Source organism: Lutjanus erythropterus, chromosome 17 (genome assembly GCF_056507025.1).
Source record: "Lutjanus erythropterus isolate fLutEry1 chromosome 17, fLutEry1.hap2, whole genome shotgun sequence".
In the NCBI taxonomy this organism is placed as follows: Eukaryota; Metazoa; Chordata; class Actinopteri; order Lutjaniformes; family Lutjanidae; genus Lutjanus; species Lutjanus erythropterus.
In genome coordinates this window covers 8116692-8136319 of record NC_139333.1, presented here as the reverse complement: position 1 = coordinate 8136319, position 19628 = coordinate 8116692, and the positions used below count along the sequence as shown (strand labels likewise).

The 19628-nt window shown below is 38.5% G+C and overlaps 1 protein-coding gene across 1 annotated transcript in view; it reads right to left on the bottom strand.

Moving 5' to 3' along the window:
• The window catches only part of pemt (phosphatidylethanolamine N-methyltransferase), an 80650-nt gene that overhangs the window by 40030 nt on the left and 20992 nt on the right, over window positions 1-19628 (bottom strand). Inside the window, exon 3 of the mRNA XM_084741299.1 lies at window positions 9405-9520. Coding sequence (XP_084597425.1) covers window positions 9405-9520 — 116 coding nt within the window. The remainder of the gene's footprint in view (window positions 1-9404; window positions 9521-19628) is intronic.

Genomic DNA, 19628 nt, shown 5'->3' with positions numbered 1-19628 from the left:
CTAAAACTTGGAGATTTTGAATTTTTCTTCTTAAGCCTTAACTCCATAAAAAGTTGACATTTTCGGAAAAGTGTTTTTCACTGGACAGCAATGATTTGCTCCCATTCATTCCTGCGTATACTTGGTGAAGTCTGGGAGGATATTAATGTTACAAACGGAACAAAAAAACTGAATGTGTCCTGAAGATGGGTCCTTCAGCCTCCTCTTGTCATTCTGTCTCCAGGTCACTCATGGAAAAAGTAGCACTACTTCTACTTGAGTAGAAAACTTCATCTTTACACTTTTATACTTTATTTCTGTTCCCATTCAATGGTTAAAAAATGTGTCAAAGTTTAGAATGTGATTCATTTCTGCTCGCAGCCGTGACATGTAGGCAGGCTTCACATTTCTGGCACAATTGCATGTCTAAACAGTCAAGATGTATTGTGTTAGCCATGGTCAATACCCCCCTAGACACAAACACATAAACACACACACATAATAATAACATCCTTCTGGAATTTCAAATCAATACAATAGCAAAATACAGCATAAATCTTGACCTACATTCTCCACCATGTTCAACAAACATACCATCACCTCAATTACAATGCACAGGTGTATTTCTTTGAATTACACCGGAAAGACACGAAATAAAACTCGTGCAGGATTTACAAGATGTTACTTTTGATTCTCCAAACCTTTCCCCCAAGTTACATGTTCCACATTTTCCAATCACCTCAGAACGAACCTTTACTAAAAATGTCACATTTGGTCACAGGATCGCCCCTGAAGCACAAGCAGAATGGCAGTCGTGACTGACAGCCACTTTCCAGAGCCCTGAGCACCAATCCTGAATCAGACTGGATAAACTGTTATTTTATATGCATACAGCTTTAATTGTGAACATTCCCTCAGGACAGAGAAGGACTTAACAGAGTCAAAGAGCTCCTGCAGACAAAATCCTCCTACAGTATGCATGTTCACTAACCTTTTCCATCAGGGCTGTTCAGTACCTTTATTTGGTTCAAGACAGGAGGGTTGGAAGTTTGTTGCCTATATCTTAACACATACTGTGCTTTTGAACAGATGTTAGTCTGCAATATTTAAATACTACCAAAAATGGTTAACAATACGACAACATTAATATAGCAATGTATGCTAAATAGTATCACAGACTATGTAATCAAAGATTCTTGATTTTCTTGGCCCTGAGGAGGTGTATCATTCAGGGAACTTAGATAAATTTAGCTTCTGTATTGTTCCCCTCACAGTGGAATCACTACGGTCACGCCGAGAGGCACCACAGCAAGTTGAAAAAGTCGAACCAGTGGCAAAGACCTGTGTGTGTTCATGAGAGCAGCAGCTGCCCTCCTTGTCCTTGCTGCTGCCGCTGACCTTGGCTGTTCACATATAAAGCAACTGGAGGTGAAAACTCTCACAATGACAACACTGCATATTGATGTTTAGCAAGTGTAATGTTTATCTTATCACTTTGGTTAGCATGTTAGCGTGCTAAAATCTGCTACACAGTAAACACAACACAGAGCCGATGCTGATGGGAATGTCATTGATTTTGCAGGTGGGCTATTTGGTCATAAACCAATTTATCAGATTGAAATTTATGCTAAATGAAAAGTGATTACAATTCATCCTGAGTTGTGCATGAATGTTCATGGCAATCCATCCTATAGTTGTTGGGATATTTCAGTTAGATATTCCCATCAGCCTTATCGGTACTTTATGTTTAGTGGCACTTATGCTAAACTATGACGGTGAACATGGCAAACATCACAGGCCTACCTGCTAACCATCAGTATGTTAGCATTGTTACTGTGTAAAGGTTAGTATGCTTCTGTTAGCATTTAGCTCATGGGACCACTGTGCAAAAATAAATACAGCCTAACAGAGCCACTAGCATAACTTAGACTAGTGTTTCTCAAGGTCGCAAGATCATCTCTATGGGACGTTGCAACCCTGCGATCACAAACTTTGGGCTGCACATGACAGACTTACACATACGGGTGTGAGAACGACAAAATTTGCATCACATTGACCCTCGAAGCCACTTGCAACCCTGACTTGCCTTTTAGTCTTGTGCTATAGCAAATGCTTGCATTTAGGAAGAAACTATTTTCTATGAAATGAACATCAGGTTTCAGAACATCACAATTTCCCACTGCAGATTAAAAGGATCAGGTATGCAGACACTCTACTCCTATTCTAAACTACAACATGGAGGGGAGAAGGTTTCTCTTTATATTTGTTGGCCTGTTTCCAAACATTGAATCCAAAATTCTAAATATGGCTTTTAATATATTCTTTTATATATACATATATATATATATATATATATATACATATATATATATACATATATATATATATATATATATATATATATATATATATATATATATATATATATATATATATATATATATATATTTCCTGCTCAGAGAGAGTGTTAATGTAACATCACACTTAATACTTCTGAATGTGTAAATCCCAATCCTCCCATCTCATTAGGCTTCCTGTGAATAGCAAGTGTGCCAATTAAACACACAGAGTTAATGGACTTGTTAAACTCCCTGGAGATTTTTTTAAGCTTTATTATTGAGCATAATCAGTGGAGAGCATCACTGCTGTGTACTTAATGGATAAAAATACACACCATAGATCCTCTGCGTGTCTGTTAAACTGCCTATAAATCGGTGCTGGAGCTATAAAAAGACACAGCCGTCAGTCAGCTAATCAGCACGCCATTGTATGGGTAAGTCAATTAGACCGTCAAACAAGCAGCGCAACAATGAAGCTGTAAAGTAATTAGTCTGCTGCTCAATCAGTCTGTCTGTTAGTTGGGACTGGAATCGGCAATGAGGTTTTTCCAGAGGACCATTTTTATTGAGACGAAACTACATGAGTTTCCACTGCAACTTCACTGCAGGGGACAACCCTGCTGACCCGTCCTACTGTGGTCCTGCTTGACAGCGGGGTCAACTGCAGACAAACTATGATAGCCTCCTTTCTCAACCAAAAATGTCTCTTTTGTCAAATGGAATAGTGCTGCTGCGTTTATCTGTCAGTACTTGTGTAGTTTGTAAGCGATATCTGTCTCACTGTTGACCTGTAGATTTATTGTAGCTGTACTAGAGTTGTTATAATGGGAATTTACTGTTTTTTAGGCCTGTAACAATTAGTGGGTTACTCAAATAGTCCATGAGTGGGTTGTAGGTGGATGTCAGCAAAAGGATGGATAAGGTATTTTAAAGGACCAGTGCAGGATTTAGTGGCATCTATCGGTGAGCTTGCAGAATGCTAGTCTTGCATAGACTGGAAAAAGGTCCTGCTCCACACATGATCATTCTGCTATTGTGGAAAAAAATGCTCTGGATTGCTTGTATTTCTCTAAGCTAATCATAATTGACTTGGGCAGTGCTAAACTCAGGATGCGGTGACAGTGTTGCAGCAAAATTGAGTTGAGGGCGGTCACTTGTTTTGGTGGAACATTTGCACATGGGGAGGCAAACCCGAGCATTAAAACGTCTAATCATGGCAAAAGAAAAGGTAATAGCTACTAGCTTATGTACATTCACATTGTTAGCAACCCAGGAGCTAATTTGTCATTTTCAGCATGTAGATTACTAGTTTTTAGGTGGTCACAGTTTCGCAAGGACTTCGAAAACACAAATACTGGATGCTGCTATGCAATCTGAAACAAGCGACCAATGTCAGACTGATACCCACAATATACATCCTGTGAGTCAGACCGCAAACACCTTGCTTCACCCTCCCCTTCCAAACGTGTAGGAAAACTTAGAGGGGGATCCTTGACACAAAGTCCTCTCAGATTTAGGGTCCTCAGTCTGATGTGCATCTCTTGTGGGTTTCCATGACATAAAAAAATCTGGAAACCTCTGGATTAGATTAGGTTAATCAATTCAGTTATTTTTCAAACAAAAATGTGAGGATACGCTCCTTGTCTTTGCCATTTATGATAGTAAAGAGTCTCTGGGTTTTGGGCTACTGGATCTGTGATGAACATTTTTATGTATTCATTCATTTATTTTACATTTTACAGACTAAGGAATTAATCGACTATTCACGACAATAGCTGATAGATTAATCAATAATGAAAATAATCATTAGTTGCAGCCCTACTGGTGATGCAAAATTAATTTTCTGCTACTGCTTCACATTAAAAATGTTCTACCAGCAAACAACTGGGAGGCTTTTATTGTGAAAATGCTACATGAAATGTCATTATTTATCACCTAGTTTAGCAATGCTTTGTTAGTGATGCTGTAGAGTTGCAAAGTGGGAGGGTTTCCCCCATAAACTACATCATTAATGTCATTTAAACTCACAATATGTGAGTTTAAATGACATTTGACACACAAAAAAAGTGTGATGAAGTAGCGTGGAGTCATGAGAGTTGTTGTCTTCAGTGTTAAACAACCATCATTGTGGGAGAGGTTGTGTATTAAAGTTTATTCACATTACGTTAAGTAACGTGTTCAAACTTCCTCGCTCTCCGGCATATCCAGTAAATCCTGTGTTTCCTTGGATATAATAGCAACTAGTGGCTTATATAACAATTTGTTCAGTTTATGTTCTGACCACCATGCATTTGTTACTTGATTAATTTAAATAAATCACCACTGAATCAGTAATATGCGTCTATTTGATATTTTACATTAGGTACAATTCTTTTATTTCAGTAAAATATATTTTTCATAACAGTTCATGTAACAAATGCCCTTCCAGCCAGGTGTCTGTCACTTTCCATCATTCCCTTTTCTAAATCTAGGAACCAGATATTTTTCACAGCTGTTCATCTTTTGTACTGATGATTTAACTGGGAAAGTTTCATGCCCATCAAAACTGTAGAAGAGCGCCAACTGTGAGTCACGTAACATTGTGTATGAAAAAAAATGAACGGGACCTTTACCTCCAGAAGCAGGTAGGCAAAATCTGTACCACCCAGAATGAGCTGTTGGATAAAGAGCTGCAGAAGAAAGGCTCTTACAGTTGTTGCGCAACCAAACACATCTCCATCACAACATGGAGGTAAACAACGCCTTTACCTTGCCACGCTGTCCTGTGGAAAACCATTTGCACCATGCCAGCATGGATGGAACGGCCGCTGTTCACAACTCAGTGCAATTATCCATCTTTGTTGACGGTGTTGTGCACCATGTAAGAAAATTTAGACGGCTGTCTGAAAAACTGAGATGACGTTTGTACTTTCACTTGCATCACTCCTGCAATTGTCTCACGCCCGAGGAGCTTTTCTGCAAACGATTAATGAGGCAGAAAGTGAATTTTGAAAGCTGTATCGTCAGCATGTGAAGAAGTAATTGTTAGTCCTCAGGCAACCACATGTGGAAAAACAATCATTTTGCGCCGTGGGGCAGTCAAGACGTTACATATTGCTCCCTTTCAAATGATAAACCAAGTTTATTTTATTTTGTCAGGGTTAAACAGCTTTCAGAAATAAAGAGGCTAAATTTAAACGCTTATACTATTGACTACTGCATTTTTTCCCCACAGGAATGGGATGCTTGAACCGGCTTCCTGAGCAAGCATGGCAATCTCCATCAAATTAAGCAAAGCAGCAGTAGCTCTTTGTCAGACTTTATTTTAATTAGCAGCTAATCAAACAGCCACTGTGCAGCAGAGGACAGAGTGACCATCCAGCTACCTTTCTAATCACTTACTTTAACAAGGAGGCTCGTCCAGAATAACTGCCGTCAACTGCAGATCATTATTATGCATCATACATAACAACAGAGTGTCAATTTAGCAGTGTTAAGGTATTATTCATCTGCCTGTATCACTGGTTGCTGGGTATCCATTTGAAAATAATTGTGTTTATTACCTGTAATGTGTGCTCAATGACACAGGCAGAGAAAGAGATGTTCTTTTACACATCACACAGAATTCTATAGCACAGATATGAATGTGTGTCAGCCATACGTGTCAAATACCGAAAAGAAAATATTGGATGAATACCGTAATGACTCACTCTGGACACGCTGTTAAATGAAATGGTATCAGTACAGTTTCAAAAGGCAGCAACAGTCTGCTGCCTCCTAATCATCAGTGGCTTATTTTGTAAACTTAAGTTGTGAATATGTGCATAAAGGCAACACTTTTTTTTGCTCATACTTTACATGAGTTGAAGGAAAAGATGCAGGACTTCTTCTGTACTCACAAAAGGGTTATTCCTCTCAAATCTTTCTTAATAAATTTTGTAGGATGTGAATCATCACCTGCAAACCACACATTTCGCCACAATTCAATCAATCTTCTTTTTCTTTTTGTTATACTTTTTGTTGGACCCTCACTACCTGGTATTTGCACATGTATTTCAAACTCCAGACTGTCAGTTTATATAACACTCAGAAGACATTATACAACAGGCTGTGTCGTACACCCCATGACTACTGGAAAATGACCTTCATGTGTAAAATCAAAAGAGCTCTTTTGAAAGGTAGAAGCATGTGCTTTTGAATTTGCCAGCAAACAAGCAATATGACAAAAAGCAGTCTCTATTTTCCAAGCAATTATTGTAATTTCTCTGTCATTACAGTGCAGCAGTACAACTAAAGGCATGTCAAACACCTTGCAGGTTATTTCAAAGAGTGACTTTCATATGAATAAGGGTGAACAATTGGACACTGGAGCCATTATTCACTTCATTCACATCTTCTGCTCCTCGCACCTCTGAGTAAATGAATTGTTAGGTACTATTTTTAGTTTTTCATGTCGCACTGCCTGTTGATAAACATTCTCCTCAGAAGCACAAGAGAAAACTGGCAAGACAAATTATCGCTTCGCAGCAGCTTGTTCCAAAAGCGTTGTTGCCCGGCAACAGACATCACAGACATCCTTTGAGAGAGGAAAAGAAAAATCTTCTCGCACTGGCATACTGTATATGTGTGGCTTTGTTGAGAGTGCTTTTTCATCATTTTGATCCATAGTGGGAGGTGTGGGAGCGTGTGCTTCCACTGGGTACTGTATGATGGCAGGCGTGGGGTGACACTGGCACATACTGAACCGTAGGCAGAGATTAGGAGGGGAGAAGGATACAGAGGTGGAAGAAAAAGAGGAGGAAAAAGACAAAAAGAAGAATGACAACTGAGAAACGGTGAAAGGGAAGAAGAGCGAGTCTTGCATGCTGGAAACTGAACAGAGTGAACAAAGGCTGCTCAGCTGGATGTAGAATTAGCGCCAGCAAGAAAGTAGAAACAAAACTGGGTAATTGAGATACAAGTTATATAAGACAGTCCATTCTGCATTTTCCTGTTGAGTCAGTGGGTTGGAGTGGGCAGGAAATCAAACAGGAGGGGGAAAGAGCTAATAAAACTAAGGTCTTCTCACTTCTTGGTCACCGCATAGGGCTCATCCCTGTGTTCCCAGGGGCTTATGTCTTGATACAAACTAACATTGTAATAAAGAAAGAACTCATTGAATGATGGGAGATAAATATTGTCTGAATGGTAAAAATCCATTCAGCCACTGTGGATGTATCAATGCCTTAAGTCAAGAAAACTATCTTCCCTGCAAATCTGGGGGGTACAGGTTCAGAGGAGTATACATCAGTAGAGGTGGGGCCGATTCTATCCAGTATTTAGGGTCTGATATCAACGTGTCATCTATCACATCGGACTAACGCCACTGGTTTACATTCCAATTCAAATTCCACAAGCCCTTTTCTATTCTATTTGTAAACGCTATGCTAAGCAGCATGAATCTAGATAATTAGCGCCTTTCCCATTTGCTCTATCTTAGCATATAAAAAACACATTCCAGATTCCTGCCTGAAAATAAAGCTGGAGTAAGAAATGTACTGGCCAAGTCATGTGCCAGCAAACTTAAACTCTCAGCGATGCCTCATGGGAAATGAGGGCCGTCTCTCAGTGCTATCTGCAGGACATGTGAATGTCACACACCGCGATCTAACAGTGCCCCGTGATGGTTGAAGGATGCTGTTAGACAGATTAGATTGCACAAACTACACAAGCTTTCCAGATGTGGAAAATTCTGACTGGATGTTCATCAGCATCAACTGACTCAGAACTTTTCACAACTAAACTGAGGTTTAGTTTCAGCCTCATGTAATCTTGAGGAAAAAAGAGCGCCATATTGATAAAAGTATTGGCAGATATCCAAATTTAGGTTTCGGAACTGAAACAGAACTGAAAAAAATGGACTGTGCATATCGCACATCAGTAGGCTGTAAGCTGTAGGTGGGTGATTTCAAAATAGTGATCAAAGGAAACATAGACTGAACATGTGACCTGCAGAAAAACACTGCTGAGAACATTAAACCCTTTGAAAGGTCTACTTAATGCGTCATACTATGAGGTTATTCAACTAGGGAACATAGGACCCTGGGAGCATAGATATGCTCCTAACACAGACAGAAAAAGGAAAGAAATGCAGATAAAATATGTTTATTCTATTTAGGTAATAAAAATATTAGCGATGGGAACAAAAATGGAAGACAAGAGACCCATGTTTTATGTTTGTACATCATACCATGATGCATGGTCTGGAGCAATAAAATAAAATTGAAACTGAAACTGAAGAAACAGGGCAATGGCAAGTGACCTCACAACTGTAATGTATTACTACTGATTAAAAAGTAATTACAGTTATAATGTGTAAAATTTCCACATCGAAATGTCTAAAAATGCAAGTTAAATATTTTGTCGAGTTGTGTATTTATATCATCCCCACATTTAGGTCCAGAAAAATATGTAAATATGTATGGAACTACCAGCCATCCTCCCTCCTCAGCCAGGAGAACTCCTGCTCCCACTGAACTCTGTACTCCCTCCTGACCTCCTTGCTGCCGCTTGCTCGCTAGTTGCCAAGGGCTGATTACTTGTTTGTCCTTCATCTTCCACTGCATCAGTCCCTCTTTTTTCACCTCTTTTATCAACACCATCATCGTTATTGGGCTTTCTGAAGAAACTTCAGACACTCAGCTGCTGTGACATTTGAAACCAATGAGGTCATGCATCAAGAGAGACAATAGCTAATTAATATGCTCACTCGCCACCAAGTGGTCAGGGGCGTGAATTGCAATCTGTCAAAATGACAGATGACCTTCAGATTTTTCCGTCACCGTTTTAAAAAAACAGTCAATGACGGAAAATATTCGGTTAACACGAGCCCTGGTTTAAACTGAACACAAAGCTAATTTTGGATGCTGGACAACTGCATACAAGGGCAATGGAAAGACGCAAATTTGCTCTCAGCAGAGTAAAGTGAAACTCTGATCTGGCAGCTTTGTAAATGTGGGACACAGTGTTACAGTCCCTGGTAATACTGACCTGGGTTGTGTGTAGTGTATGTTGTTCTTGCTAGCTAGCTACAGTTGAGCAGAAAAAGAGCAAAGTATTGTGCTTCACCTGTGGCTGCGGTACACGTTGAGCAGAATGATGACAAAGCCCAGACAGTAACAGCCCAGGTAGGGGCTGCCAAAGAGACGGGTGAGTCTCCGTGTGCGATGCTCCCATCTCGCCACCTGACGAAAGACAAAGAGACAAAGTCAAAATTATGGGTTATTAGTCTCCGTAATATGTGAGGAACAATCCAGAAAGCTATAACTGGAAGCAGAATATTTATGTCAGTTAATGGATGGACTGATTAACACACAATTGGCTACCAACCTAAAATGACAAATGATGGCAAAGTTTGTAACGCTGGTTTAGTTACTTCAAAGATAAATCTGCATTCACTTATGAATTTTTAATTTCAGTCCACTATTCACTCTCTTTTAGCTCTGGTTTGGTCTCCACCAACTCGTGATGAAAATCTATGACTCTTTATTAATCTAGCACAGCTATATCAGCGTTGACCGCTTTCACGTAGACATAGTCATTTGATCTACTTTTAATACACATTTATTTTTAATCACAGTGGCTTTTAAGTCTTTTGTTAATGTTGACATTACTTTGTTGTCACTGCTACTATTTCTGACACAGGGGAAAAGAGCCAGTGTGCTATTTTTTTCTGCTTTTGTTAAATTACCTGACTCCAAAAGAAGGTTGTTTTGATGCTATGACTAAAGGTGCCCAACATATAAATTTGAATTTTCGGCCCCAACACGGTTGAGGATTTTTCAAATGTTCTTTTGTTTCACACAATGAGGGATGAGTGTGTATGATTCAGGGATTCATTTTTATTTCTTTCCTACTATTTGAAAATGTCAGAAACAATGTATTCAAACATTTCACAAAATCTCAACAGTAATAACTTCAACATTATCAAAGCACTCTGCCTTCTTGTCACTGAAGCCTGTAATCACCTCCACCATCCATCGCTTCAGCTTTTAGGGCAACGTCAGTGTTTAATGAAGTGGCTGGTGAATGGATGTCTTCATCATTTTAAGCATCGATGTTGGCCTGATTAGCAAAGAGAGTGAAAACAGGGGCAGGGAAACAGGATGAGATGCTTCCTCATTGAAATACTAACAGTCAGAACCCACAAGTGATAACTCAGAATCCATTCAGGAGTTTACAAACTAAAAGATTCAGTCTATTCTGGTAGATGCAAAAGCTGACTGGCTGTAGAGATCATTGAATGAATCACAGACTCTGTGTTCAGAAAATAAACATATCTGAAAGTAAGACTGAATTTATTTATCTATTTTGTTATATGAACAAAACACGTTTGAGTTAGGGCGGTGATATATCAGTTAATTTGTTGTATTCAAGTAGGAATTAATTTGCGATACAGCAGAACATATCGTCATTCGTGTTTTCAGTGTTTCCGTTGGTACATGCTGAGGGGTAGTTACTCTGCTTCAGTCAGACACTGAAGTGTGTAGATTCGCTCAGATCACTGTATGATACTGTAAGGCTGTGTCTTGCATTTGCTGCCACAAAAAAGAAATAAAAAGTCCCCGTTTATGTAATGTTACTACACTGTCATCCTGTTCTTTTCACAGCAGAACTGCTCCGTGAAAATGTAACGTAGCTTGTCAAGGACTTTTATATATTTTGTTTAATTTAAAACCTCCACGGACCAAAAAAATAATCAGAACTGACCTTGTTTGCAGTCTCAGGCATCCTGTCAACAGTTTTACAGAGGTCTCTTTTATAATAGTGGCCCGTGGGCTGAAATGCTTTTTTAGGGCCGGTGGGGAATTTTTCGCTGCAATACCGAAAGAGGCCACTGGGAAAAATTGGCAGCAAGGCTACGTGGCAACGCCCTGTGAAGTTCTATTATAAATAGGACATTATTTTTCACTGGGCTGTAATCTGTTTATTTCACAAAAATTTCTGTATTTAGTTGATACCGCAAAAGGGCATGGTCTAAATTCTTCAGAAGCCTTATTTACTGTGTTAAATTGTTTTGAAGTGCCATTTATACTTCACATACTTCCTTCTAAATTTAACTTCCCACAAAATATACAAAACTAGAAGAGCATGTCTGGCTGAAACAGAAGATGGTGAAATATCAGAGACAACAGATGGTGAAGCGTAATAAGGAAACAACAAATGAATCCAAACTTTTCAGTTTTAAACATTGTTAATTTAATTAAAAAAAAAACAAAATCCCAAACAAACAAAGAAAACTGGGATTTATTTACCTGGTATTGTGCCTAATTTTAGTGGATCATGTAACATAACAGGTATGGAATTAATCTGTGTGTGCTCCAGTTTAGGATGAAACCAAATTATTCTATCGATGTTTGTTTTTGAGCCACAACAAAGGACAAAATGTGGCCTACAAAAGACTTGGTAAGCCTAGGTTTTAGCCTAGCCAATTGCCAGAAATGTGTTCTGATATGTTGCAATGCATTTAGTGTAATACCAAACACAGATCAACAAATAGGTTTTTCAAGATTTTCCAAAAATATGAATCACTGTAACCATGACAGGCCCTTGAGCATCCAGTTGTAAAAATAATTAGATTAATGGATCCAGTAGTGTGAGAGATTATCTGCGGACAGGTATACACACGGACACACAAGTAAACACATGATCCCTTCCAGGCTTACATATGAGTAGTTGAAATAGAACAGAGGGAAATGAGAAACAATGGCAATATATAAGACAGCTGTATTCTGTGTGTTATTAAAAAGTTGGAGGTTGAAATGATAGAAATAAAAAAAAAGCTCTTAGAGCAGCTAATTTGGTCAATGTTTCTTTTTTTAAAGGAGGCTGTGTCCAGATGAAAATAAAGTTGTGTTAAACATCTGAAAAAAAGAAAATTGTAAAGCTTCTCACAAAAAATCCAAAAAGGCTCACTTGGTGTTTTGCATGTACTTTTGAGACGGCCCCTAACTTTTCCATTTTAGTTTCAAGAAACCCATGGTGCCGGGCCTTAACACTGGATCTTAAGGTAAAAATAACACCTGCTGTCCTGCACTGCACAACAAATATGGTCATACTGTACCTGATAAACAGTTACTGAGGATGAAGTTGCACCATGCATATCCCACATGCACAGACAGCGAAAGATGTTATCTAAGCGGTCATGTGGTGAACCCGTCTGTCTGTGGCATTACTGACTTTAAGGGCTGCTGGTGGACCGACTGACCGTGGGCTGAGGAAGTGCGTAGATTAGTATAAAACACAGCAAAAAAAAAGCGACACAAATGTTACCATGGAAACACCTTTTCAATGCTCAGGAGAGGAAATATAAGAAATATAGAAGGAAAATGAATGAAGGTGGGAGGAAATAAACTTAATACGGTGAGAAATAAAAGAAACTAAGGGCTTTAGCGACTGTAGTACTACACCAACTGACAATGCATTCTTACTGGGATTTGTGCTCTTTGGGAAAGGCTGAGCATATTCAGCCTTTTTTCAAATTTTGTGTTTGACTATTTGTCATCAGCACTAAGCAGCCTGTAGCAGTGATTAGGGGTTAAGCTTCATGCATAACATCTATATTTTCCTTCTCCATGTTCCTCTGCGCCACAGATCCGCTGTCTTTTCACAGCAGCTGCCAGCAGCTTCTTTCATTATGTTATGTTATTATTCTCTCTATCTCTACGCCAGAAGAAGAGAAGACTGCTATGTAATTAAGGCCCGACAAATTTAAGCACTTCTGTGACTCAGACTAAGGTTACGTCGAAATGTTGATTTCATTACAGTCTGCTCTGTGGGACACTAGGACACAGGGAGCCAAAGAGAAACAGAACAATAACAACAACGTGGAGGGAATAATAGTCAGAATTAACCTTGCTGGTAACAGGTTTGTGAATGCAGAGATGAAAAGTTGACGAAATGTATTTTAATGTTGGTATGTCACATTTTAAATGTGGCACATAATATAACAGAACACATCATTGTTATCTGCTCCGTTAACTTTCTGTTGGTGCGATTTCTCCTACAATCTAGACTAACCAGATACAGAGCTAACATTAGCAACTGTTATTTAGTGGCTAACACTGAATTTATCTGTCTGCTGACACCTTTTTCCAAACTAGTCTATGAAGATACTAACATATGGTCACCGCTATTTTAAGATTTTCTTGCTGCTTTTTCTCCTAAATCTAATATTATAGTCTATCAAGACACCGAGCTAACATTAGCCACTGTCATTTGGTCAGCTAACAGTAAATTTAACTTTCTGCTAATATTTTTTCTTCATTTAGTCTAACAAAATACTGAACTAATATTTGGTCGGCTACACTAACTTGACTTTTTCTTAGTGCTTTTTCTCCTGAATCTTGGCTATTGCAGTTTATTGACAAATTGAGCTAACATTAGCTACTGCTATTTTGCCAGCTAAAAGAGAATTTAACTTTCTGCTGACATTTTTTCTTTGTTTAGTCTATCAAAATATCAAGCTAACATTAACTTAACTTTAGTCTAAGCCATTCTAGTTTATTACAATAGTAGCTAACATTGGCTACTGTTATTTTGGTCAGCTAACGGTAAATGTATCTTCATATTAGTACACTCTCTCCTCAAACTAGTCTTTAGTTGGCAGGCTACATAATAGCATCAGTTTGTTGACAGAAAACTGGTCACACTTAAGTGTGTCTGACGCAGAATTACTGCTGGTGTGTTGAACAGTTGTATTGTTGTAAAGGGCTCAGAGGATCTTTGTTAGGCTTATAATTCAGTTTTTGTTGGAAGGTTTTCAGCCATAGTTAGTAGAGATGGATCAACCACAATTTTCCTGGCTGATTCATCTGCAGGTCGATTGGTGCATCCCTAATAGTGCTGTATTGAACTGTGTTACACTGAAAGAAGATATTTCATAAGAGTCTGTCCATATTTAAAGATGGTCGTCAAAGGTAAGACAATTTGGAAGAGACAATTTAATCAAACACAAGGTCAATTCTTAGATTCTACACAGAATTAGGATAAAAAAAAACAGACTAGAAGAAAACAAAACAGAGCATGGGCATAAATAATAAATAACAGGCCTATGTGACAGCTTCACACAGGGAGTTACTAACAAGTGGTCATTAACTTACTAATGAGGTGTTACTGCACAAGATTACAGAAATTTGTACTTTCAGACATCTGTTCTGTGTGTAATTTCATGTTTTTAGGTCTATTTTAGAAACATCTTTCTAATTAAATGTTATTTAATCACAACTGAATGGGAGCCTCAGTGAATGAGTTAGTACCTTAAGCTTCACTTTGTGCACCTGAGTACATAATCTCTTTCAGGCACATTTCCAAGTATATCAAACATTTTAAAAGAAATAAATCATGAAATAAATCATAAAGACATGGAAGCAAAGCTGAAGAAATCAGTAATTCCAAAAAAGAAGAGATATATAATGTCACCACTGAAGTGTCCTCAGGAAAACTGCTGCTGAGGCTCCAACTGAAGATAAAAGATTGTGAAAGTATGAAGGTAAAATAGAGAAGGGTTAGACGGCGATTCGGTGAGTACACGCTACTCATGTAAGAAGTAAGAGGAAATTGCTTGCAATATAAAACGTATTATTGTACACCAATGACACTTCTGTTTGAATCCAACACAGGTGGCTCAGGTGGCTGTCCATGTGAAGGAGAACTCTGACACTGAGTATTGTGTAATCACACATTGTGTTCTTCCCTAAGATCCAGTGGCATAAGGTTAACTTAAATGAGGATGGCTAGGAAATTGTGGGGTGACTCCAACATAAGTAACCAATTGAAAGGCAATGTACAGATAATGCAGTGAATGTGATGCTTTGGTGAGGAGCAGAAGACATGAAAACACTAGGAGTGGAGGGCTGGTTTGTACTTAGCGTTTGGTACCGAACGTGGTACCTCTAAGGATACTGACCAAATTATGCCTGTACTACTGAGTACCAATTCATGTTAAGTCAATCAGTGCAAAATTTCAGTACCTGGAAGCACTTCCGGGCGTGAGCGTAACTTATAGCATAGTAAGAAACAGAGAGAGCCAAGTTACCCTGTAGCTTGTTGGAGTCAGGACAAATGGTCAGTGGAAAGTGGCCCAAAGTGTGCTTATACTTTTCAAAACATGACACAGACAACACTTGCTGCAATATTTGTAATGCAAAATGCATAGCTGGCGAGGTCAACGTGTCTAACATAAAAAGCGCTGTGAGAGCACAGTGTTTGACAGCCTCAGAAAAGTACCTCGGCACCTAAAAAACTAGCCTAATCTGGCGCAAGGCATTATTTTAATTAACCCATTCTTCATGTTTGTGCTCTCTCGCTGATACGTCTTAAAATATAAATTCATTAGTTCTAATTCACTTTTGGTGGTTGATGTGGCATTGTGATGGACATCGGTTTAACGATAATTTGTAATTAACTTTGTCTTAACTTTGTAAACTGCAAAAACACATTTGCACTTACTGTTTTCACTGGCAATTATTTAATTTTTTCATCAAACCTCATCTCCTACAAGAGGTTTATTTCACTGTATACTTATGATTAATCTGAAACCCAAGAACACATCTTATTACCCTGTGGGAAGCATCTAAGCACACTCCACCATTCCCATTACAGGACCACTCAGGCCTGTATCCTCTAGTTCGAAGCTGTGATGGGACTGCAGGCTGCCAAACAATCGTCTAACCTGATTTACAACCCTCCACTGGGAGATGGAGTACGCTAAAAATACTTAAGTGTTCTGCAGACAGACTACTGATGCTGTTATCAAATCACCAATCAAGCCATGGAAATAACAGAAGGCAGGGATCAGGAGAATGCAGAGAGACTGGCGCCAAGTTGGCAGAACTAGCAGCTCTCCAAGACAAATTCAATCAAGGCTTAGGTAACAGGCTCCTCCTGTGTCCCCATCAGCCCACTTAAATCTGAGATGGAGGTACTTGAATGGGCTTGAATTCAGGACATCAGGAAGACATCTGAGAGGGAGGGACTCTTGACGTCTGATGTTCCCCAATGGGAGAACGCCTAAGCAGCAAAAACGGGAAAATATAGCTAAAAGCACCCTTCATCTCATCCTCATCTAATCACACCATCATACACAAGGCAAGAATACACACATTGACAATAGACCCTAATGTACAACTTATGTAATACTGCAGCGTGAACGTCGATCTTTGGACTATCTTGGGTTTTGGTAATTCTAAACTCCTCCAGGGAGAAAGTCTCCAGCCTGGACCGTGATTCTATCAGCCTGATCAACAGGTGGTGGTTGATTCATTTTATCAATGTACAGCTGTATTTAATGGAGGACACCCTGCACACAGGCACCAATACACACACACACACGCGCGCAGTCGGGTGCATTAATGCGAGGACGTGTGCTGTCCTGGGGGTAACAAGGAGAAAGAGAACAAGAACATAGACGGATCACATGCACACCTGAGACACCCTGATTAAATCCTGCTTGATTCAGAAAACACTGATTGAATATTTAAATATCCAGGGATTTATGGACATTTTGTCAACCGCAGTACAGAAAAGACTGGGAGCACATGCTCTTTCAACAAAACAATTTTATATGAACGTATTAAAATTCAGGGGCAGGACAATTGAATTTTTTGCAACACTAGCTGGTCGTTGATAAGTCCATATCTTTGTTCCAGACACTCATTATATATATTAGACAGATGATTGTAAAAAAGGGCAGGACAGTATGTTATGACAGCTGCTGGCCAGATAGCTGTTAATTTTGATATTCAGAAAATTTGTGACTGAGATTCAACATTATTTGCTGTGATATTCACGGTACCAAATGGATTTATCCTGGAATTTTTATGACCTTTCTTGTGAAGACATTTCTTGTGAAATTAAATAAGAATGTAATCGGCACACTGAAAAGACACTGTGCTCCTTTTAATTGATGTTTCTCGGAAGATGAATCCTTGCTATTTTTCGACATTTAATGAGGTTCATATCAGGACTCTCTCTTCAAATCACGACAACTTTGCACTTTAGATTTCTCATTAAGTAACCAGCAAATTTCCATGAAACGTGTCAGTCGCCTTCATAATTCTAAAGGTCCCCCCCCCGGTTGATCCTTGACCCCATGATATTTCATCTATTGCCACTCTAAGGTGAACTCATCAGCCACAGTACAGTGAAGGCTCAGTTGCATTGCTCAACAGCACTTTAACAAGGGATGACTACCCTTGAATGACTAGTGTAAACAATGAAACTGTTTAATCCTGCCCTCAAGACATCTTTTGCATGTTGGTTAAAAACTTATGAGAATATGACCTCTGTTATGGCTGCACCCATATACCCTACATATATATATATATATATATATATCACCCTGATTATGTCAACTACGATGAATCAGCTGAAATGCATACTAGCTGCAAAATCGCAAATACATACATTAATACAATCAGGAAGGAAGGTGGCAATCATGACTAAACATAATGTCAGTAACAGAATATTACCTCATCCATGATCATGATTTCAGCCTGAGCCTTGTCAGATACATTTTCTTTTCTTTGTTTAAAAGTGAAGAAAACAGCTCCCATCAGCTCAGGCTTCCTCATGAGTCATCAAACTCTGTCTGTTGTTATTAATGTGTCTTAATGTAAGAGAGATCCGGAGCTGCACAATTTACATATTATATGTTTAATATATAGCTTTAAAAGTATAATCTGCAACATTTTCCTAAAACAAAACAATGCACATACATAACCCCTTTCAATTATCACTTACTGAATGACTAGAAATGTGTGGTTGTGTCTGTATCTGCAGAAACCCTGCCTTTTGCCTGTACTCCTTTATTTTAACTTTAACATCCACTAGCCACAGTTGGCCATGTTGCAAAACAATGTGCAGGGCTGACTTATGGCATTATTAGATTTTTCTGTGATTTTTGAACTCGTAGTAAACCAAACAGTCAATTCAAGATCTGAAATATTGTGTTCAATGAGCAACCTTTTTTTTTTCTTTCTTTTTTTTTTTTTTTTTTGTGATACCCAATCTGAAGAAAAGAACATTTTTGTAAAGGTTTCCAATGTGAATCACACACGCACACACAAACTTTAGTACCAGTACATCTGAGTCAGATCACTCTTGCAATCAGTGTAACTGAATCCAATAAACAAATAAAAGCCATATTTTTTCAGCAATTCTAGTAAATAATTGTGGCCACTGAGAATTTACAATAAATTATTGTTTTGTTCTTGATCTTTTTTTTTTTTACGGGCAGTAAGAAAACAATCAACCACGGACACAATCTTTTGTGTTTCATTTCTTTGTGCTCTTGTTACTTCAAAACAAAGAAATGTCTCAAAAAATCTTGTTCACCAGAAGAATTGAAAATAAAATATTAAATATTAAGTAAGACTTTTGAAATTTTGTATCTTTGTCTCAAAAATCTTTTCTGCCTTTACCGTTCTATGAAATGTTGAATTCTCGAGGTTAAATTTGAGGCCGCTTTACAAATAAAAAATCATTAATAGATTCCGCTACCTGTGAGCTTCAACTTGAACTTAAGGATGATAAAACAGCAGATCGATTTGTGGAATATGAATGTGAACAAAAAACAGCAATCAGGACATGACCTCTGATGCCCACAAATATGATTCATACACACACAAACACACAAGCTTTAGCCTACGCCGTGTGGGTATGTCTGAGGTCAGATCACCCAAGCAATCAGGGTAATTGAGTCCAATGAATAAAAACATGAAAACAATGAACTGAATCTTTAATTCTTCACTGAAGTCATGAATATCTATGTGAATATCTCTTAGCTGAGTGAACCAAATACATGTGTACAATACAGCATTGGATTAATGACTTAGATCAGTCATACTGATTCTGTTTTCTTCAGTGTCACAGTCATCTGAGGTCAAGCTGTGTCATAATAAGTAGTTTTTTTGATCACAGGACAAAAAGACAAAAACAAACAAGACAAAAAGCATTAATATACTTTAACAAGTATGACTGCTATGCTGACAAGGTCAAAAGGGGAAAATTCTTTCTCACTCACAGTTTTAAAGCTCTGGTTTTGTCCTTAAGAGGAAGAATTTATCTTATAGCTGAACTCTGCGTATCAGCCTAAGATAATAAAGTCTTCTTGTTATTGATCACACTGGTATCACTATAAATTATGGCATACAGGATGCTGCTGGGAAGTAACGGGGTCTCTTTTTGGTGCTAATAAAATACATGGTGTCGGATCAATACACAGAATCTCGCCAGCTGCTCCTCCTCAACTTTAAGCGATTTACGCTGGAGATTACCCGATTGCTGAACAGA